General features: G+C 46.9%; 1 protein-coding gene across 2 annotated transcripts; it reads left to right on the top strand.

The window, feature by feature from the left end:
• The first annotated feature begins 414 nt into the window (after window positions 1-414).
• Window positions 415-22,702, top strand: mtg1 (mitochondrial ribosome-associated GTPase 1). 2 transcript variants are annotated; one of them, XM_080215559.1, is made up of 11 exons: window positions 415-746; window positions 3,662-3,728; window positions 5,018-5,120; window positions 6,131-6,217; window positions 8,310-8,366; window positions 10,538-10,628; window positions 13,342-13,403; window positions 14,414-14,510; window positions 16,088-16,169; window positions 17,540-17,652; window positions 18,980-22,702. In XM_080215559.1, the coding sequence occupies exons 2-11, from the start codon at window positions 3,673-3,675 to the stop codon at window positions 19,075-19,077; spliced, it is 846 nt and encodes a 281-aa protein (XP_080071685.1). In that variant the 5' UTR covers window positions 415-746; window positions 3,662-3,672; the 3' UTR covers window positions 19,078-22,702. The 2 variants fall into 2 exon arrangements, with proteins under 2 accessions (XP_080071685.1, XP_080071684.1); XM_080215558.1 differs by lacking the exon at window positions 415-746 and adding an exon at window positions 1,614-1,809.
• Window positions 22,703-23,175: the final 473 nt, after the last annotated feature.

Genomic DNA, 23,175 nt, shown 5'->3' with positions numbered 1-23,175 from the left:
TGCATGGGTTTCCTCTAGTTGCTCTGGTTTCTTCCCACACTCCAAAGATGGGCAGGTTAAGTGGGTTAGCCACGATGAATTGCCCCTAAGTGTCAGGGAGATTAGCTGGCAAAATACCAAGGGATGGGGCTCGGCTGAGACTGTTGTCAGTGCAGGCTTGATGGGTCAAATGGCCTTGTTCTGCACTGTAGGATTCTATGGAAAAGGGAAGGTCGGGGCAGGGCAGATTAAATATTAAAGTTGTTATGTAACAAAAGGCAATGGGGGTGGTGATGGTTGTAAAAAGAAGCAAAGCATTGATCCAGAGTAGGTGTTCATAGTAGAATAAAAGGTCAGCTCAGCCTGATAGCAAAAACAAGAAAGATTGGCACTTGGCAAAAAAAAATCCATTTGGAGGACAGTTCCTGGTCTGAAGTTGTTGAACTCAATGGTGAATCCGGAAGGCTATACAGAGCCTAATCAGCTTGTGTTGGACTTCACTGGAACATCACAGCAGGTTGAGGATGGAAACCTGAGCATAAGAACAAGATGGTGATTTTTACTCACATGGGACATGGGCATCGCTGGCTGGTACAGCATTTATTGCCCATCCCTCATTGCCCTTTGAGAAGATGCTGGTGAGCTGCCTTCTTGAATCGCTGCAGTCCATGTGCTGTGGGTTGACCCACAATACCATTAGGGAAGGAATTCCAGGATTTTGATCCAGCAACTGTGAAGGAACGGCGATACATTTACAAGTCAGGATGGTGAGTGGCTTGGAGGAGAACTTGCAAGTGGTGGTTTTCCCATGTATCTGCTGTCCTTGTCATTCCAGATGGAAGAGATGGCGGACGTGGAAGGTACTATCTAAGGATCTTTGGTGAATTGCTGCAGTGCATCTTGTAGATAGCGCACACTGCTGTTACTGAGCATCTGTGGTGGAAGGAGGGAGTGTTTGTGGATGGGGTGCAAATCACGCGGGCCTTGCACTTTGGCTGCATCAGGTGATTTGGACACAATCCCCGGGGTTGGGGTGATTTGGAGACTCTCCCTGGGGTTGGGAGTGATTTGGTGATGCTCTCTGGGTTTGGGGGTAATTTGAAGATGCTTCCCGGGATTGGGGTGATTTGGACTCGCTCCCTGAGGCTGGGGAGTGATTTGGGGACGATCCTTGGGGGTGATTTGGAGACGCTCCCCGGAGTTGGGGTGATTTGGAGACACTCCCCGGGGTTGGGGGTGGTTTGGAGACGCTCCCCGGGATTGGTGTGATTTGGACTCGCTCCCTGGGGCTGGGGAGTGATTTGGGGACGCTCCTTGGGGTTGGGGGTGATTTGGAGACGCTCCCCGGGGTTTGGGGGTGATTTGGAGACGCTCCCCGGGATTGGGTGTGATTTGGAGACGCTCCCCGGGATTGGGTGTGATTTGGAGACGCTCCCCGGGATTTGGGAGGGGGGCGTGATTTGGAGACGCTCCCCGGGATTGGGTGTGATTTGGAGACGCTCCCCGGGATTTGGGGGTGATTTGGAGACGCTCCCCGGGGTTTGGGGTTGATTTGGAGACGCTCCCCGGGGTTTGGGGTTGATTTGGAGACGCTTCCCGGGATTGGGGGGTGATTTGGGATCTCTCCATCCCGGGTCGGGGGTAGAGTCTCCGCTCCCTTGGGGGTTTGCAGCGGTTTCTCCCGGGGAACAGGCCTCGGAGCCTCGGCCTCGAGTGGAAATCCGACCCGGAGCCCCATGAGCTGCCGGGCGGCTGCGCTGAGGTTCCGGCCCCGCTTCGATTTCGGGAACCGGGAGCTGACCAAGTGGTTCCCCGGACACATGGCCAAAGGTGTGGGCTTGGGCCAAGGGTCAGTGAGTGAGGGTCTGGGGGGGAGGTCTCTAGGTCGGTGAGTGAGGGTCTGGAGGTCCCTGGGTCAGTGAGTGAGGGTCTGGAGGTCCCTGGGTCAGTGAGTGAGGGTCTGGGGGAGTCTGGGTCAGTGAGTGAGGGTCTGGAGGTCCCTGGGTCAGTGAGTGAGGGTCTGGAGGTCCCTGGGTCAGTGAGTGAGGGTCTGGAGGTCCCTGGGTCAGTGAGTGAGGGTCTGGGGGGGAGGTCTCTAGGTCGGTGAGTGAGGGTCTGGAGGTCCCTGGGTCAGTGAGTGAGGGTCTGGGGGAGTCTGGGTCAGTGAGTGAGGGTCTGGAGGTCCCTGGGTCAGTGAGTGAGGGTCTGGAGGTCCCTGGGTCAGTGAGTGAGGGTCTGGAGGTCCCTGGGTCAGTGAGTGAGGGCCTGGAGGTCCCTGGGTCAGTGAGTGAGGGTCTGGGGGAGTCTGGGTCAGTGAGTGAGGGTCTGGGGGAGTCTGGGTCAGTGAGTGAGGGTCTGGGGGAGTCTGGGTCAGTGAGTGAGGGTCTGGGGGAGTCTGGGTCAGTGAGTGAGGGTCTGGGGGAGTCTGGGTCAGTGAGTGAGGGTCTGGAGGTCCCTGGGTCAGTGAGTGAGGGCCTGGAGGTCCCTGGGTCAGTGAGTGAGGGTCTGGGGGAGTCTGGGTCAGTGAGTGAGGGTCTGGAGGTCACTGGGTCAGTGAGTGAGGGCCTGGAGGTCCCTGGGTCAGTGAGTGAGGGTCTGGGGGAGTCTGGGTCAGTCAGTGAGGGCCTGGAGGTCCCTGGGTCAGTGAGTGAGGGTCTGGAGGTCCCTGGGTCAGTGAGTGAGGGTCTGGGGGAGTCTGGGTCAGTGAGTGAGGGTCTGGAGGTCCCTGGGTCAGTGAGTGAGGGTCTGGAGGTCCCTGGGTCAGTGAGTGAGGGTCTGGAGGTCCCTGGGTCAGTGAGTGAGGGTCTGGAGGTCCCTGGGTCAGTGAGTGAGGGCCTGGAGGTCCCTGGGTCAGTGAGTGAGGGTCTGGGGGAGTCTGGGTCAGTGAGTGAGGGCCTGGAGGTCCCTGGGTCAGTGAGTGAGGGCCTGGAGGTCCCTGGGTCAGTGAGTGAGGGTCTGGGGGAGTCTGGGTCAGTGAGTGAGGGCCTGGGGGAGTCTGGGTCAGTGAGTGAGGGTCTGGAGGTCCCTGGGTCAGTGAGTGAGGGCCTGGGGGAGTCTGGGTCAGTGAGTGAGGGCCTGGGGGAGTCTGGGTCAGTGAGTGAGGGTCTGGGGGAGTCTGGGTCAGTGAGTGAGGGTCTGGGGGAGTCTGGGTCAGTGAGTGAGGGTCTGGAGGTCCCTGGGTCAGTGAGTGAGGGTCTGGAGGTCCCTGGGTCAGTGAGTGAGGGTCTGGGGGAGTCTGGGTCAGTGAGTGAGGGTCTGGGGGAGTCTGGGTCAGTGAGTGAGGGTCTGGAGACCCCTGGGTCAGTGAGTGAGGGTCTGGAGACCCCTGGGTCAGTGAGTGAGGGTCTGGAGACCCCTGGGTCAGTGAGTGAGGGCCTGGGGGAGTCTGGGTCAGTGAGTGAGGGTCTGGAGGTCCCTGGGTCAGTGAGTGAGGGTCTGGAGACCCCTGGGTCAGTGAGTGAGGGTCTGGGGGAGTCTGGGTCAGTGAGTGAGGGTCTGGGGGAGTCTGGGTCAGTGAGTGAGGGTCTGGAGACCCCTGGGTCAGTGAGTGAGGGTCTGGGGGAGTCTGGGTCAGTGATGGGGATAATTCTTCAGTAAGTTCTTTGTACGTTACACCTGTAACCTGAGGCATGTTTCTGATGTGTTTTATTCTATTTTATTTGTTCTTATGTTCTTATTCTAGGGCTCAGAAAGATGCAAGCAAGTCTGAAAAACGTGGATTGCGTTATTGAAGTTCATGATGCCAGAATATCCTTACTGACTTTGCTTTTCATCAGCTCACTCCAGAATCTACTTGGGTATTTCGACATCTGGAAAGTTAGCCGTTAAAAATTACAATGCACTAAACTGGTACTTCAATATAAAGAGTGAATCATTAATTTAACTGACCTATTTGCTTCATGTTCAGTTCAAACCCTTTTTTTGGCCTACCCCAGATCCATGCCTGCCTTTCTGAGAGTCTCATGTTTGACTCTCTCCGATCAAATCTCTGCCCTGTCAGTATTGAAATGGCTCCGACAAAGGTTAGAAGTTGCATCCAATGTGACTGTGATACTGTGCAGGTAAACTATCCCCTGTTCAGCCTTTGACATGGTTAACCCACCACCCCCATCCGACCGAGCGAGACTCCTTTCGTACCTGATCCATTGTAACTGGAGAATCACCAATGGCCTGATGTTCCCCAAGAATATATCCTTGACCCCCCACCCACTCTCGGGATGGCCGGCCCCAATCACTTCCTCCCTCCCTCACCCAGCCATCTCGGCACAGAGTGGCACTGGGACCAACCCCTACTGATCATTACCCCAGTAGGTCCTGCCCCCCCAATAGGTCTGATTGGCACTGCCTGATGCCCAGTGGGCAGTGCTGAGGTGCCCAGTGGGCAGTGCCACTTTGCCCCTTGGGCAGTGCTGCAGACCAGGCTGGCAATGTCAGTCTGACAATGTCCAAGAGGCAACACTCCCTCCCCCCACCCCCTTACACCCGACCTTCCAGTGGTGGAAGGCGGGGAGTGAGGGGGATGATTCAATAGCCTCTGTTCCCTCCAGCGTGGTTGGGCCTGTTCCCTGTTAGTGCGGAGCAGGAGGAAACCCCCGCTGGAGTGAGCCACATCTGGTGGGGGTGGAGTGGAGATACTAGCGGGCCAGGAAACCTCAGTCCCGGGCCTGTGGAGTAAAATGGAGCTGCCGGTGCAGAGCTGCTTACACTGGAAATCTTGGTCTGGGAGACTCTCGGAGGCCATGGTGCGAAATGGCCTCCACTGATGCCTTCTGCCCACTGCACTGCACGAGCTGGGAGAATCGCCCCCACCCCATGTGACGGTGAAATCGACCATTGCTGTCGGCAGCTTCAACCCCCCCGCTTTCCCCACCTGACGTTGGCCTTTGCTGAATTCCAGGGAAAATCTCACCCCATAGCGAGCCGATTCCCAGGGTGATGGATAACTGGTGTCTGCAGCAGTACAGTTTAATACAGTGCGTTGATCGTGGCTATGCAACACATTTCTACGTGCAGCTATCCTTGACTATCCATATTACATCCCTTTGTCTGGACGTAACCCTGTGTTTGAGGAGACTTTGGGTGTCAGGCCCCATCTGCTGGTCCTGAACAAAATGGATTTAGCTGATTTAACAAATAAGCAGGTGTAGTATTTGTAACAAGCTGAGCTGTCGACTCCACGTGCTGTTCCCCAATTTCCCCGTGTGATATTTGTATTTCTATGTAGGGGAAGAAGTTTGTGGTAACTCCCCTCTGATTGGCACTTGCTACTCCAGTGGCGGGCCCACCGCTGTAATAAAAACAGAAAATGCGACAAAAACTCAGCAGGTCTGGCGAGATCTGTGGAGAGAGAAAAACAGAGTTAGCATTTTGAGTCTTTGGAACTCATTCAGAACAGTTCTGAAGAAGAACCAGCAAAGGATGACATGGTGGTTAGCACTGCTGCCTCACAGCACCAGGGACCCAGGTTCGATTTCACCCTTGGGTGACTGTCTATCTGTGTGGAGTTTGCACATTCTCTCCGTGTCTGCATGGTTTTTCTCTGAGTTGCCCCCGTTTCCTCCCACAGTCCTAAGATGTGCAGGGTAGGTGGATTTGCCATGCTGAATTGCCCCTTAGAGTCCCAATATGTTAATCCACCACCCACTCTGCTTATCTCTGGACACTAAGGGGCAATTCAGCATGGCCAGTCCGCCTAACCTTCACATCTTACACACCAGCGGGAGGAAACTGGAGCAACCGGACGAAACCTACACAGACATGGAGAGAATGTGCAAGCTCCACGCAGACACTGACCCGAGGCTGGAATTGAACCTGGGTCCCCGGCGCTGTGAGGCACCAGTGCTAACCACTGTGCCACCCAAGTATTAATGGAGCTGACAAGAGTACTTTCCAATTCTGGTCTCTTTTGTAGGAAAAATCCCTGATTCCACAGCGGAGCACAAGGACAGATGCGCATACTGTATTTGCTGGTTTTAATCCTGAAAGGCATTGAAATGGGAGTTGGAGAGCAAAACTTTTGCACTTGTCTGAAGCCAGATAAAAATATGGTCAGACACGAGCGAGGTAGTGAGCTGTTTTCAAGCTCCTGATCTTTAAAACAGTGAAAGAAACTATTTTGCCTCATGGAGGTCACTTTCTGTTTATTATTTAGAGAATCCTGAACCAATTGGAACAGCAAGGAATTCAGAACGTTCTGTTCACGGACTGCCTACGGGAGAGGGATGTACATGTAAAGAAAGTAAGTTCTTAACTTGCAGTTGAATTTGTTTGAAAGGGTGGGCAGGAGGGGGTAAAATCTACCAGTGGGCATTCCGCTAACTCCAGTGCTAACCAGTGTGCCACAGCTGAGAATGCTGCCCCTACCCTTCATGATAGTCAATGCCAGGGCTGAGAGCTTCCACGAGCAGCCAGTCCCGCTTCCAGGAATTTCCCTGGCCAGTGCTGGTGGCCATAAAAGGATTTTCACTCGTAATGTGAATGTTTTTTGAGTGTAAGTAGCTATGGAATGGTGGGACGATTACCCTCCTGAATTCCTGCCTCGTTTAAACAAAAAAGTCTAAAGCGTGACCGCCCCTTCATCTGCCTCGGAGACAGCCTCTCCTCCCTCGGGTCCCTGGCGCTGTGAGGCAGCAGTGCCATTTTTGAACCAGCTAAAAATCCTGCCCCTGCCTCCTTGTTAGCCAGTGCCAGGACTGAGTGAAATAGGCCACCAGAAATCCCACCAAATTCTAGATCTGCTCAAGAGATAAACCTAACATTTTGTCGTATGATATTGTTGTGACCTGTATTTGCAAGCCAGAGTTGCAGTAAACCTTAATGGCACATTTAGCAAATCCTCAAATCTGAGAGAGATTTCATAGAATCTCTATAGTGCAGAAGGAGGCCACTCGGCCCATTGAGTCTGCACCGACCACAATCCCACCCAGGCCCTACTCCTGCAACCCCTGTTAATCCCCCTGCCACGAGGGTCAATTTAGCATGGCCAATCAACCTAACTAGCATATTTCTGTTCTCTTGAATCAGTTTGTTCAACAAAGCAAACAGGCTTTGTTTTACCACTGCATCCTGGCATTAAAGAAGATCGGACAGACAGACAGACTCCTTTTCTGTTACTATTTGCACTATTCTTCAGTGGGAAAGTGGAGGCATCTCCATGGATATTTCACTCTCTGTGCAACCTTCTGATCACCACACTTTGCTGCTGAAACTTCTTGTTGGGAATGGTTACAGTTGTACGAACTTCAAAGTGTTCTCATGGATTGACAGTTAAAATGTTCAATTTTAAGTTTCAAATTTAAAACAGCCTGTTGTACTGCTTGCATTTTCATAGAATCTCTACAATGCAGCAGGAGACCATTTGGCCCCTCGAGTCTGCACTGACCACAATCCCACCCAAGCCCTATCCCCATAACCCCATGTATTTCCCCCTAGCTGCTCCCCCTGACACTAAGGGGCAGTTTAACATGGTCAATCCATCTAACCTGCACATCTTTTGGACTGTGGGAGGAAACCGGAGCACCCGAAGGAAACCCACGCAGACGTAGGGGAGAACATGCAGTCTCTGCATGGACAGTCACCCAAGCCAGCAATTGAACCCGGCTCCCTGGCGCCGTGAGGCAGCAGTGCTAACCACTCTACCACCTTACCGTCGCTATCTTGGCACAAAACTGAAGGATTGCAATGCCGACTCCTTCAGGCTATCCTCAAACGGTGAACAGGTACTGCCTCGGCTGCAGTTACACTGAGATCCTTGCCCTGACATCAGCAAGAATGTGCAGTATTATGGCACTTAAACTACATAATCATTTCTGGCAAATACAAACCAAGGTCTACTAGAACTAGGAGGCATGGTCTCAAAATAAGGAGGAGCAGACTTAGGACTGAGTTGAAGACGAACTTCTTCACCCAAAGGGTTGTGAATCTGTGGAATTCCCTGCCCAGTGAAGCAGTCGAGGCTACCTCACTGAATGTTTTTAAGGCAAAGATAGAATTTTGAACAGTAAAGGAATTAAAGGTTATGGTGAGCGGGTGGGTAAGTGGAGCTGAGTCCACAAAAAGATCAGCCATGGTCTTATCGAATGGCGGAGCAGGCTCAAGGGGCCAGATGGCCTACTCCTGCTCCTAGTTCTTAGTAATACGTAGCCCAGAGTGCACACAGGTGCCTGAATATGTTTCTGTGAGCCACGTGTGAAATTTCTACCTAATTCTCTCTGACGTCGAAAGCAGCACCAGGAAGCAAGTTGCCTCAGCAGAAGTAGAAGTAACTTCCCTCGGATGCGGAACTTTGTTTTTGCTGCCTTCTTTAATTGCTGCTTTTGGATTTCTGACAGATTGTCCCTGCTGTTACAGAACTCATTCAGAAAAGTGACCGCTTCCACAGAGCAGAGGTGAGCAATTTGAGGCATTTGTAATTCATTGATCACATTTCGGCATCGCTGGCTGGGCCAGCAATTATAGCCCATCCCTCATCATCCTTCAGAAATTGGTGGTGAGCTGCCTTTTTGAACCGCTGCAGTCCATAAGGTGTAGGTACACCCACAGTGCTGAGCGGTTTGGGACAACAGAGTGGCTTACTGCACCATTTCAGAGAGTGGTTGAGAGTTAGCCACACTGCTGTGGGCCTGGAGTCACATGTAGGTCAGACTGGGCAAGGACAGCAGATTTCCTTCCCTAAAGGACATTAGTGAACCTGGTAGGTTTTTACAAAAATTGACAATGGTTTCATGGTCACCATTACACTTTTCATTCCAGATATTTATTGAAGTTAAATTCCACTATCTGCCGTGGTGTGATTCGAACCCACATCCGCAGAGCATTACTCTTGGTCTTTGGATTGCTAGGCAACCGCTTCTTCTTAAGTTCCTGTTTATAAAATGCATTCAGTAGCTTAATGTCAAAGCTCAAATATACTACATATAACAATCAAATTCTGAAGGGCAAACATGTATTCCACATGATTCTAAATCACCGAGGTTACAGATAATAGTATTGGTGTACGTTCAGGAATGTCAAAGTCACCAGACAACAGAATGAGGGGCGCAATGTTCCGACTGCACAGCCGCACGGGGCCTGCAAGGCTCAGCACAGCCATGGCTTGTTGTAACAGTTAAGAGTTGAGTGAGGAGGGGTTGACTGAGTCCCCATTTTCCCCTCTCCTTGTTTGACTGCAGTAGGGTTTTAAAAAATGGATAACCTTGTCAAGTCACTAACTGTTTAACTGCTCACACATTGTGATGATAAGAGAACCAATGGGAGAGATTTTCTTGTGTTAAACAGTGGCAGAGGTTAGCTTTGTTGTAATTGAAACGTAACTAAGAAAAACAAAAATGTGCCCTGACTTACATACGCGCACACACACACATTCACACACACACACACTTGAAGTTAACACATGATCTTGAAGTTCATAGAATCCCTACAATACAAAAACAGGCCTTTCGGCTCATCAAGTCTGCACCAGCCACAATCCCACCCAGGCCTTATCCCCATAACCCCATGCATTTACCCTAGCTAATCCCCATGACACTAGGGGTCAATTTAGCACATCTTTGGACTGTGAGCGGAAACTGGAGGACCCGGATGAAACCCACGCAGACTGTTAACCACTCATTCAAACATGGCTGTGTCTTTGTGACTTAGTTAACCTTTCTCAGCCAGTGTCCCATTGTTTGAGGGATTGGGTTTAGCGTGTTCTCGTTGTAGCTTGCTGAATTCATGTCTGGAAGGCGGTGTTGAATATCCCAGATGATTGCCCTGATGCCTTGCTAATGGGAATAGGATATATGGTTCATATTTTCCTGCGGCCACTGTCCTTTATGGGTCTTTGGTTATGATTATAGTTCCTGTTCATCACTGGTACATTAATGATAGATTAATAAGTAAAGTTTAAAGTTTATTTATTAGCGTCACAAGTAGGCTTACATCAACACTGCAATGAAGTTAGTGAAAATCCCCTGGACACCACATTCTGGCGCCTTTTCGGGTACACTGAGGGAGAATTTGGTGTGGATAATGCACCTAACCAGCACGTCTTTCAGACTGTAGGGGGAAACCCATGCAGACATGGGGAGAATGTGCAAGCTCCACACAAACAGTGACCCGAGGCTGGAATCGAACCAGGTCCCTGACGCTGCGAGGCAGCAGTGCTAACCACTGTGCCAACGTGCTGTCTACCCCAGTACTCTTGGGTACTGATGTTCAATAGACACATTCTGATTGGAGTTCGTATTAGATCAGTGTGAGTTAGTGTGAAATAGCTTGTATAACAGTTCTTCAGAGGAGTGATAATTTTATATGAATAATTAATTATGGGTCAGGACAACAGAAGTAAAATCATTTGGAGTGGTGGAAAATGAGGTCAAGAGTTCCAGTCGGAGAGTTGGAATATTGGAGAGAATAGCATTTCCTCAATGATTAATGCACTGTTGTGTGCTGCCTGCAGTGAGTTTATTTATATTAATGCAATATACACAAGCACGATCATTCAGAGTTGGAGCATGCTCAGTCCTTTAGATCGCCAGCTATTTTAAATCTTCTCATTTATCTCGTTTCCCCCTAGAATTTGGAATATTGCCTGATGGTAATCGGCGTACCGAATGTTGGCAAGTCATCCCTGATCAATGCCATGCGGAGAATGTATTTAAAGAAAGGTGCGGTATAATTCTCCAAAGTCCTGACATTGGTACAAAACTGAGTGAACAAGCGCACAAACTGCTGTTGACAACAGTGCTAACTATATTGGTTATCAGAGCACCCATCTGTAATCCTCCTCCTAATTTCTTCCTGAGCTGCCAAGTTCCTTTCTCAGAGCTCTTCGGAGAGTGAAATGACCAATGAAGTTTATTTATTCGTGTTGCAAGTAAGGCTTACATTAACACTGCAATGAAGTAACTGTGAAACTCCCCCTACTCGCCACACTCTGGCGCCTGTTGGGGTCAGTGCACCTAACCAGCACGTCTTTCAGAATGAGAGAGGAAACCGGAGCACCCGGAGGAAACCCACGCACGCACGGGGAGAACGTGCAAACTCCACACACACAGTGATCCAAGCCAGGAATCGAACCCCGATCCCTGGCACTGAGAAGCAACAATACCAACCACTCTGCCATCGTGCTGCCCACAGGAGGGTATCAATTACTGGGATCCAGTGAAGACACATTGGCTGATTCCAGAATGGCTGATGCGGGGGTGTGGGGCAGTTAAAGACCCAGGATCACACTACATTAGGTAAAACCCACACTCCAATGGGGAGCAGCACTCACAATGATCGTGGATTGTTGAGGTGATGGTCTTGTGTGGTCCTCTCTTTCACCTTTACCTGCTGTACGTTTGTCTCCTCTTCTTGTGATGCAGAGTTTTCCAATGATTCCACGGTTGGCCAACAATACAGTATGGGTGGCCACACGGTGAAGGTTAGCCATCCAGTAATTCTTGATTAAACATTCCCAGACAACTCTTTTCCCATTCTGTTTTATCTCTGCAGTGTTCCTGGTGGAGTGCACAACCTCCGAGTGAAGGGACACTCCTTTAAAACCGAGATGAGGAGGAATTTCTTTAGCCAGAGGGTGGTGAATCTGTGGAACTCATTACCACAGAGGGGGCTGTGGGGCCAGGTCGTTGAGTGTCTTTAAGACAGAGATAGATAGGTTCTTGATTAATAAGGGGATCAAGGGTTACAGGGAGCTAGCAGGAGAATGGGGATAGAATCATATTGGCCATGATTGAGTGACAGAGCAGACTTAATGGGCTGAATGACCTAATTCTGCTCTCATGTCTTAAGATCTTATGGATGGTTTCATTGTGTGAAACAGCTGTCAATGTGGACCCAGACCTTTACACATACCATGTGGAAATCTGACACTACAAGATACACGAATGTGTCCTGGGATGAGTGCTCCATCTACCTGGCCCTCTGCTTAAGCTCTCCACCAGAGGCATGGTGACTTTTGAGGGTTCAGCTTGCCTTGATCATTAAGATGCACCTTGATCCCAAACCCTTCAATAGCACAACTGCTTAACCAACCACTTGGAGTTGTTGCAATGGTCTGATCTATCTGGCCAAAGTGTTTTTTAACCCTCTACAACTGGGAAAACACAAGGTCACTCATCTTCTTCCCCAGCCTTCCTCCTCCTGACCACTTATCACATAACCACAGTGGCACAGTGGTTAGCACTGCTGCCTTACTGTGCCAGGTTCGATTCCCGTCTTGGGTCACTCTGTGGAGTTTGCATGTTCCCCCCGTGTCTGTGTGGGTTTCCTCCCACAGTCCGAAAGACATGCCGGTTAGCCATGCTAAATTCTCCCTTAGTGTACCCAACCAGGCCACAGAGCGTATGGTGACATGGGGATTTTCACAGTAACTTCATTGCAGTGTTAATGTAAGCCAACTTGTGACACTAATAAATAAATTTTAAAATCTTAACTTTGCTGCCCATGTTCTGACTTGCAGGAAGTCCCATTCCCTTGTGATTCCAGTGTTCTACTCCTGCTCCAGCAATATCCCTCACCTCGATATCAGATCCTTCGTCCTCCCTACCTTTGTAACTTCCTGCAGTCCTGCGATCCTGCAAGATTTCTACACTCCTCCAGTTCTGATCCCTTGCACGCCCCATCGCTGATGGCCTTGACTTCAGCTACCAAGGCGCCAAACTCTGAAAATTCCTCCCTAAGCCTTGCACCTTCCTCTCCTTCAAAGACGTCCCTTAAAACCTACCTCTACTTAGCCTTTGATCATCTATCGTAAAATCTTATAATGTGTCTGTGCCAAATTCAGTACAGAAATTTTCAAAGAACAGTATAGCACGGGAATAGACCCTTCAGCTCTCCAAGCCTGTGCTGATCATAATATCCTAATTAAACTAAAAAAACCTCTTACTCAGTCCGTATCCCTCTATTGCTTCCCTATTCACGTACCCATCCAGATGTCTCTTAAATGCCTGCTTCCACCACTCCTCTGGCAGCAGGCACCCACCACGCTCTGTGTGAAAGATTTCCCCTGCGCATCTCCCTTAAACTTTCCCCCTCTCACTTTGAACCTCTGCGTCCTTGTAATTGACACTTCCACCCTGGGGAAAAAGCCTCTGACTATCCATCAAGTCTAAGCCTCTCATAATTTTGTAGACCGGGTCTCCCCTCAGCCTCTGTCTGTCCAGTGAAAACAATCCTAGTTTATTCAACCTCTCCTCACAGCCTAATGCCCTGTGAAGTGCTTTAGTACATTAAACAGGTGTAAGTTACTGTTGAAGAGGTGGTGAAGTTAGGAGTGTACCCTGTTGACCTTGAGAGTGATGATGCCTCCACTTTCAGGGGCAGCAGAGTCGCTCAGCACTGCCTGACTGTTTTCCACACTTGTATTTTATTCAGGGAAAGCTTCCAGAGTTGGTGGGGAACCAGGGGTCACCAGAGCCGTGCTCACAAAGATTCAGGTAAGCGTGACTGCCACCCCACCCCCCTGTATGCGCAGGATACTTTTTTAAGGCATTGTGCAAAAATAATTTGCAGCCCACAATTACGCTGGCCTGACAAATGGAGTAGTGAGTGAGTCACAGTCAACGCCACCAATAAGGATATAAAGCATACTGCATATGAGGATACACACTTGTACAATACCTTGAGCGGGTAGTTGAAACTAAATAGTTAAGTTACATGGAAACAGTCATTTCAAATGTTACTGACACTGTAATGCATGTTATTTTCTGAACCAGAAGAATTTGATTTAAGTTATTATTGTCATGTGTACCAGGATACAGTGAAAAGTAAAATCTAAAGTTTATTTATTAGTGTCACAAGTGGGTTTACATTAACACTGCAATGCAGTGACCATGAAAATCCCCTAGTTGCCACACTCCGGCATCTGAGGGAGAATTCAGCGTGGCCAATGCGCCTAACCAGACTGTGTGCGGAAACCGGAGCACCCGGAGGAAACCCACATAGACACGGAGAATGTGTAAACTCCACCCAAACCGGGAATCAAACCTGGGCCCTTGGCCCTGTGAAGCAGCACTAGTAAGCACTGCGCTGCCCCAAAGTTTCATTGCAGTTCATTAACAAATTCTTAAAAGTATGTATTGTTTTTAGAAGTAGCTTCATTATTGAGACTGATGAGAATTAGAAAATAAGATTGTGAAGAGGAGAGAGTTTATTTAATTTGCCCTGGAGCAGTTCCTTAAGGTAACGGTGTCTGGATTAATCATTTTATTTGGCGATTGTGGAGAAGCGAAGGTTTCACATTGCTGTGGCCTGATTTCTAGCTGCTGTACACTCCTTTTCCTCGGTTTCCCATCTTTTTAGCCCAGATGTAAAGTGTGCCTTGTCACCAGGGCTGCAGTTGGGGATTCAACTGGCTCGAATGTAGGGCAGGCGTTTTCCTTGTCACCTTCCCTTGTCCTTCAGAGGGGAGATGAGAAGCCTTCGTTAATGTTGTCTGTTTCCACAGGTCTGCGAGAGACCCCTCATGTATTTATTGGACACCCCTGGCGTCTTTTCTCCACGTATAGAAAGCTTGGAAGTTGGCATGAAGCTGGCACTATGTGGTATGTTCTTCTCCTGTATCTTTGTTAACAGGAGCCTGTGTAATGTTGCTAACATACAGAGATTGTGAATAGGAAGGTAATATAATAAAAATGCGTGTAGAGCAATCATTTCCATTCAGCATTGGGCTTATACAGTGGCTAGTAAACTACTGATAGCATTCAAAGGGTGAAAGATTAAAGAGAAACTTTACAGACTGAACATTATTAACCCTTCAGTGCATTAGCCATAGAGTAATATAGCACTAACTTGTACTCCATTCCTTGTATAGCAAGTTTATCTTGGCAAAGACAAGTACAGCACAAGAACAGGCCTTTCAGCCCTCCAAGCCTGTGCTGATCGTAAATGACGTCACTCACTATTGGAAGGTTGGATGAAGACCCTGGCTTTCCTTTGTAGAGACGCAATTCTGTTTTGCCTCAGCCATTGAGATTGCTTGATGACAAGAGACTTAAGTTTATGTATTACTGTCACAAGTAGGCTTATATTAACACTGCAATGAAGTTACTGTGAAAATCCCTTAGTCACCACACTCCGACGCCTGTTTGGGTACACTGAGGGAGAATTTAGCACAGCCAATGCACCTCTCATTCTTCTAAACTCCAGTGGATACAGGCACCAGTCGACCCAATCTCTCCTTGGATGACAGTCCTGCTATCCCAGGATGCCAACTTGCCGGTGAGCAGTGAAACCAAAGGTCCTGTCTACCCCATTTGAGAGATCGCATGGCACCAATTGAACAAGGGCAGGGGAATTCTTCCAGTGGCTAACCAACGTTTAATACCCAATCAGCTGAGAAAAATTACCTGGTTATTCAACTCATTGTTGTTTGTGGGATCCTGCTGTGGGATTGGCTGCTGAGAACAGCGGCTATCCTGTCAGAACAAAGAACAGTACTGCACAGGAACAGGCCCTCCTGCTTTCCAAGTCAATCACGTTGTCCTATCTAGGGCAACCCCCTGTATCCCTTTGTACCCCACCTAATTTGTGTGCCTATCCAGATAAATCTTAAGTGTTGCTAATGTATCTGCCTCAACCACTTCACTTGGCAGTGCATTCCAGGCCCCCAATACCCTCTGTGTAAAAATACTTGCCCCACACAACTCTACTGAACCTTTCCCCCCTTGCCTTGTACTTGTGCCCCCTGGTAATTGTCATTTCTGCCCTGGGAAAAAGCTTCCAAATATTCATCCTATCTCTACCCCTCATAATTTTATAAGCTTCTATCAGGTCACCCTTCAGCCTCCATCTTTCCAGGGCAAATGAACCCAGTTTATTCAATCTCTCCTCATAGCTAATACCCTGAATACCAGGCAACATCCTGGTAAACCTTTTCTGCACTCCCTCCAAAGCCACCACTTCCTTCTGTAGTGCGGCAACCGGAATTGGGCATAGAATTCCAAATGTGGCCTTACCAATGTTTTATGTCACTAACATAACTTGCCAACTTTTATACTCGATGCCCCGTCCGATGAAGGCAAGCATCTTTGCAATGTCGTGTGCGTGTGAAAGGCGCTGTGTAAACGTAATGTTGTTCATTCTTCTTACACAGTGACTTTGTAATTTGTATTTCCACCAGGGACGATATTGGACCACTTGGTAGGAGAAGAAGTAATTGCAGATTACCTACTTTTCACGCTCAACAAACAACAGAAGTTTGAGTAAGAATTGTTTTCCAACCAATTGTGTTACAATTATAAAAGTTCATATGTGGGTCTGACTGTTGCATTTGCACATAATCGGAGTGGAAATGTATAATGTACACTGGTAGCAATGAAGGCCCTGGAGTTTAGAAGAAACACAGCATCTGGATAATCAAACCACCGCTAAGTGTTTGGATCCTTTATTTATGAGATTTTATGTCCCTCTCTTTGGCTCAAATCTATGTAGCTGTTTTGACTGGTCTACTAATCCAGAGACCCTGGATAATGCTCTGAGGACCTGCGTTCGAATCCCACCACATACAATCCCATTTTGGCTCATTGAGTCTGCACCTACAACAATCCTACCCAGGCCCTATCCCCATTACCACACATATTTGCCCTGCTAATCTCCTTGACACACTAAGGGGCAATTGCTAGTTCCCCTGACACTAGGATCAATTTAGCATGGTCAATCAACCTAACCAGCACATCTTTGGACTGTGGAAGGAAGCCGGAAGCATCTGGAGGAAACCCATGCAGACACGGGGAGAACAAACTCCACATAGTCACCCGAGACTGTGACACAATTACTGATTGGGTATGCATAAATAAACTGAGCTGTAGTCAATAATTTAGCTCAGTATCGCAGAATCCCTACAGTGTAGAAGATGCCCACTGAGCCTGCACCAACTCTCTGACAGAGCATCTTACCCAGGCCCTCTTGCCCCTCACCCTATCCCCATAACTCCACGCACTTCCCCAGGCCAATCCATCTAACCTACACATCTTGGGACAGGGACCCGGGTTGAACTTCAGCCTCGGGTCACTCTGTGCGGAGTCCACACGTTCTCCCCGTGCTGGCGTGGGTTTACTCCGGGTGCTCCGGTTTCCTACAACAGTCCAAAGATGAGCAGATTAGGTGGATTGACCTTGCTAAATTACTCCTTAGTCTCAGGGGAACTAGCAGGATAAATACATAGGAATACAGGGATAGGGCCCTGGGTGGGATTGTTGTCGGTGCAGACTCGATGGACCAAATGGCCGACCTTCTGCACTGTAGGGATTCTATGATTGAGGGATTAAATGTTGGGAGACCCGTTACTCTTTGAATCGCGCCATTGAATCTTTTGCATGACTTTAATAGCAGATGGTACCTCAGTGTAACATCTGATCCAAATGGTTGGGGCTTTCAGCAGTGCAGCACTCCCTCAGTACTGAAATGTCCGCTAGATTTAACTCTTAAACATGTGGGCCAGTGAGCTCATGGCTCAGAGAGTGCAACCATTCAATCAGTGCGGACGTTAAACAGAAAGCATTTGTTGGGCATTTGCCTGATAAATCACAGTCATGTTCTGATTACTCAGTCGGTCGCTGTGACTCCCTTTCAGATATGTGGAATGGTACCAGCTGGGAGAGCCCTGCGATGATCTACCGACTGTGCTCAAGAAAATAGCTGTAAAGCTGGGCAAGACACAGAAAGTAAAAGCCATCACTGGTGTTGGTAAGTGGCGAGTTGTGCTTAACTGTTACTCCGTACTGAAATTAAAATCCATGTGGTTCGGGAGGTGGAATGTTTTCGGGGGCTGGTTTGTTGGGGGTGGGGGTGGTGGGGGCCGTGAAATGTGGGATTGAGGTTACAATCAGATCAGCCATGATTGTCTGGAATAGCAGAACAGTCTCAAGGGGCAGAGTGGCTTAGTCCTCCTAATTTATAGGTTCAAATGTTGGTAGAAAATTACATGTTGGTGCTGATAGACCATCCAATATGAATCACCATAATTCCTGCCACATGGAAACTGCAGTTAACTCACATGGAACATTACAGGGTCAGTATTTTTCATTGTGTTACCTGTTCTATATTGTGATATCCCTGTATATTTGCTTGAGCTATAAGCCTAATACAAAGCATGAAAATGACTATAAATGACATGCTGGTATTATTGATGGCCTAGTGGTATTATCACTAGACTATTAATCCAGAAACTCAGCTAATGTTCTGGGGACCTGGGTTCGAATCCTGCCACAGCAGATGGTGAAATTTGAATTTAATGAAAAATATCTGGGATCAAGAATCTACTGATGACCGTGAAACCATTGTTGGAAAAAATCTATCTGGTTCACTAATGTCCTTTAGGGAAGGAAATCTGCTGTCCTTACCTGGTCTGGCCTACATGTGACTCCAGAGCCACAGCAATGTGGTTGACTCTCAACTGCCCTTGGGCAACTAGCAATGGGCAATAAATGCTGGCCCAGCCAATGATGCCCATGTCCCATGAATAAACTTTTAAAAACATCCAAATGTACTGATGTTATTGATACATGATACAGTTAGCTTTTAAACTTTAAAGTTTATTTATTAGTTTCACAAGAGGTCTACAAAATAATGAGGGGTGCCGATCAGCTAGATAGTCAATATCTTTTCCCAAAGGTTGGGGAGTCTAAAATTAGAGGGCATAGGTTTAAGATGAGAGGGGAGAGATATAAAAGGATCTAGAGGGGCAACTTTTTCACATAGAGGGTGGCGAGTGGCTGAAACGAGCTGCCAGAAGCAGCAGTAGAGACGGGTACAATTTTATCTTTTAAAAAGCATTTAACTGGTTACATGGCTAAGATGGGTCGAGAGGGATATGGGCCAAACGCAGGCAATTGAGATCAGTTTAAGAATGTTAAAAAAAAATGGCATGGACAAGTTGGGCCGAAGGGCCTGTTTCCATGCTGTAAACCTCTATGACTGTAAGTAGACTTACATTAACACTGCAATCAACTTAAAATTTGATTGTAATTTCACAAGACTGGATAAAAATAATAGTCGCTGTTGCAATTTCCAGGGGACGTGAACATTCTCATACCAAACTACAGTGCAGCTGCGTATGACTTCATCAGAACATTCCGCAAAGGAGAACTGGGGAAGGTTATGCTGGACTGAAGTTAACACCACTGCTCTTTTTAGAGAGCAGGGAATCTTGCCGGAGATTTGACATGACCCGGGGTACGTTGCGGAAAGAATCCAAACCCCGGTATATGTGAGTTAAGCCCCTCTAACAGTCACGACTGCCAAGTGCTAATTTTAAAAGAAATGCAAGCTGTCTAGCTGACGTTTGTGCCAGGCACCACTGCTGTCATATTTAACATTCAACGGACGTGTCATCAGTGAAGTTCAAGAATAAAGATGAAATCAAGTTGGCTAGGGATGGGAGGGACATGTTTGCAAACAATAGTGAGATAATGGTTGCAACAGCAGCAAAAAAAAGGTGAAAAATGAATCTATTTTTAGGATTGCACAACTTTCAGATTAAATAATAATCAGGCCTAATGGATGACTGAGGATAAATGGGGACATTTCGCACCCACTGCCTTTCAATCCAAGTGATTAAATTTAACAGGTTTTTGGAATATTAGTTAAAACAGCTGATTAGTATCACTGGGATCAGAGTTGGAGGAATTACTGAACTTCCCAGCTGTGCCCACGTACATTATAATGGTATGCATGTCAACTCAGTACTGTGAGCTCCGTAACCCCTTTTCACCCCGTTCTCGTGCGGCCTGCTTTATTCATCCCTTTTAAGCAAGGATATCCCAGCTTGTGTCACTGTCTGTGTGGAGTTTGCATATTCTCCCCGTGTCTGCGCGGGTTTCCTCCAGGTGCTCTGGTTTCCTCCCACAGTCCAAAGGTGTGCGGGTTAGGTAATTGGCCATGCTAAATTGACCCTTGTGTCAGGGGGGCTAGCTCGGGTAAATGCATGGGGTTATGGGGAATAGGGCTTGGGTGAGATTGTGGTTGGTGCAGATTTGATGGGCCAAATGGCCTCCTACACCGTAGATTTCTGTGATTATATATATATTTTGTATTGTTTCTTAATTCCATCCTTTGAGACAATTTTTGTTTTGGAAGAAGCTTCAAATGTGAGTATTCCCTCTAATTATATTTGATTGTGTTTTTACTGTTTCTCATCCAAGATGAATTGTAGTTTGCAGTGTTGAATGTGGTTTGCAAAAGGATTAAAGATTTGAGTTTCCACTCACGCATGCAGCTTGGCCAGTTATTTTTGTATGTCCTTTCTATGATAGACCCAAATTCGCTCTGCGCTGACCGAGATTCACTCCGAAATCTGTCATTAGTTTTTCTCCTTCATTGTGGAGACTTCAGAGGCATTGGATTGTCCTAGTTTAACTGTTGGATCCAGGTACTGCTCAGTCTGTTCTGGGTTGAGCATGGCATTTTGTCATGTGCTCATCTAGACTAGATGTAGCAGAATGCGTTTCCTTTATTGAAATTAACATACAAAACATTAAGCAGCTTATGTTTCTCAGTTTACATTGAAGAGTGCATGTCCAACGGATGGTAACTCCTTACGGGCAGCTTGAAGGTATCTATCATCTTTGCAAAATTCGCAAGTTAGTATGCTGCAATCAGTCTGTAAAGGGAACACTCATATAATACAGCCACTCTCCCACATCACCCCTTATTCTCTTTCCAGACTCAAATTGTTTTCAGTGCATTCAATTCAGACTTATAACAGATCGAAGCAAATGGTTAATGAGATGATGTACTTTGTTATGTAGTACAGGGTACTGGAACCATATCTACATTTGTGTATCCCAGCTACATCAGTGCTGTGTATAAAATATAAATGATAGGACAAGCAAAATAAAAATTGATACTAGCAATTTTTAAGGCATCACATCATGTAGCAAAATAGTTCATTTTTGTTTCTTTATAATTACTGCCTTCATTATGTACTTTATGATGTGCTATCCTAAACCAATATTACATTGTTTAAAGAATGCAGTGTGTGTCTGATTTTTACAATAGTCATCATCAGAAACACTTGGGATAAAGTTGTCAGATTTTGGGTGTGATAATCTGAAAGACCATCATTTAATTTTGCAACAATCAGTCCTGATGTACGGTGGCACAGTGGTTAGCACTGCTGCCTTAGAGTGCCAGGGACCCAGGTTCGATTCCAGCTTTGGGTGTCTGTCTGTGCGGAGTTTGCACATTCTCCCCATGTCTGCATGGGTTTCCTCCAAATGCTCCGGTTTTCTCCCAGTCTAAAGATATGCAGGTTAAGTTGATTGGATACTAAAGGGCAATTTAGCATAGCCAAAGATATGTAAGTTAGGGAGATTGGCCATGTGTAGGTTAGGGGCAATTGGCCAGGCTAAATTGCTCCTTAGTGCCCAAAGATGTGCCGCTAAATGCTCAGGGTCCCTGGGATAGGGTGGAGGGGAGGGCCTGGCTGGAATGCTCTTTCAGCCTCCTGCACTTTCAGGATTCTATGGTTCTGTGATAACATGATCTCTGCTTCTCTGAGCATTCTGTTATTCTCCAATCCCAGTACACCACTCAACAAACAGTTTCTTCTTCCTCATTATTGAGAACCAGAATCGTTTAAGTGCGGAGGAAGCTGATTATTGGGATCAGGAAAAGGTTTATTTGGTGTTCCCTGCCTTCTGTAATCTGTTCCCTTACAAAATCCATCACTGGAATCAATAAATCGCTAATTTTTGAATTTCCTTCACTGCTCCGTTAATTTTCAGGCTTGATGTCCTGCACTTAGGGACCTGCTAACTTCACCTCGCTTTCTCAATATTAAAGAAATCACCTCCTGAAAAGATTAGCCGATGTACACAGGCTTGGAGGAATCTGTGGCTTGATTGCTGAGTCACACAGCCAAAGGATGCCTTTTGGAGATGATGGAACCCACAGCAACCAGACTAATGCCAGTGTTGCTGCATCCTTTCCACTAAGAACCGCAGTGAACTGTCTGCTTGTACGGTCTTGTGTTCTTAACCTTTACTTATAGAACCATAGCCATAAGACATGTCCCATTCCCACAAGGACACCTCAGTCCTCATTGAAGTGGATCAGAGTAATGACAGAACACTGTGCATAAAGTACTTTATTGTAAGGAAATATTATTCATACAAAGGCATTTCAAACAATGAAGTGAAAGTCACCAAACACAAATCATTACAACTTATTTACAATGGAAAGTATTGCTGCCTGTAAGCTACATGTTTTCAGTTCAAATTTTTTTATCATGTGGTAAACCATGATGATCTTTTATGAAGTACATCCTGTATAAATTCATAAAACAATGCATTCTCTACGTAACAATACCTCACAAAGTAGCTGTCAGTAGTTGGTATTTTGAATGCTGTTCTATACAAAATGGAAACATGTTCTTCTGCAACATTACTTTATAAAATATTTTTGACAGTATTATTGTCACTTGTGTTGTTTACTACTGTATAAAATGTTTCAAACATCACCTCCACTTTTAAAATATTAAGTAAACTACAAACAGATTACAAATCGATCCACAACATAAATTTGACGGCCTCGTACATTGTGAAGCCCAAAATAACTCCACTATATGTAGGGTTTAAGTCCACGCTTTTCCCTGTACCGGGTTTTAATATTTATTTAAATCCCACGAAGAGAAAGAAGCTTTTAAAAATTTGCAAGGAAAATATAATGCAAGAATTAAAATTCTGCATTTAATTCCACTTGGAAATTTTCTAGATTGTGAGTGAGTGATTTTTTTTTTTAAAAATCCAGTAATTATCATTGAAGCAAAGTTATATGAATGCACCCTATTGACCAAAACTGTCTTGTGTTTTTATAATGCTGTTTTGAGTAACGATAACACAGTAGCCATCTACACAGACTCAAAATGTTCCACCGGATTGAAAATACATCAACCGTGATGCGCAGCTTTTAGGTTAAATCTAAAGATTTCTAAAGTTAGTTTATTATATTTGTTAGTCACAAGTAGGCTTACATTAACACTGCAATGAAATTACTGTGAAAATCCCCCAGTCTCCACACTCTGCTGCCTGTTTGGTTACCCTGAGGGAGAATTTAGCATGACCAATGTACCTAACCAACATGTCGCTCAGATTCTGGGAGGAAACCCATGCAGACACAGGGAGAATGTGCAATCTCCACACAGGCTGGCCCAAGTCAGGAATTGAATCTGGGTCCTTGGCACTGTGAGGCAGTAGTGCTAACCATGCT

The sequence above is a fragment of the Carcharhinus amblyrhynchos genome, chromosome 31 (genome assembly GCF_965287045.1).
Source record: "Carcharhinus amblyrhynchos chromosome 31, sCarAmb.v2.hapA, whole genome shotgun sequence".
Taxonomy (NCBI): Eukaryota; Metazoa; Chordata; class Chondrichthyes; order Carcharhiniformes; family Carcharhinidae; genus Carcharhinus; species Carcharhinus amblyrhynchos.
Note: the sequence above shows the minus strand (reverse complement) of the source record. Positions and strands in the feature narration are given on the sequence as shown.

What these genes read in the sequence shown, in the direction of transcription:
- mtg1 (XM_080215558.1), top strand. Translation starts at nt 1,716, where the DNA reads ATGAGCTGCCGGGCGGCTGCGCTGAGGTTCCGGCCCCGCTTCGATTTC. An exon ending in CTGATTTAACAAATAAGCAG is followed by an intron (nt 5,121 to 6,130) that starts GTGTAGTATTTG and finishes TTTATTATTTAG; the next exon opens with AGAATCCTGAACCAATTGGA. An exon ending in GAGAATGTATTTAAAGAAAG is followed by an intron (nt 10,629 to 13,341) that starts GTGCGGTATAAT and finishes TATTTTATTCAG; the next exon opens with GGAAAGCTTCCAGAGTTGGT.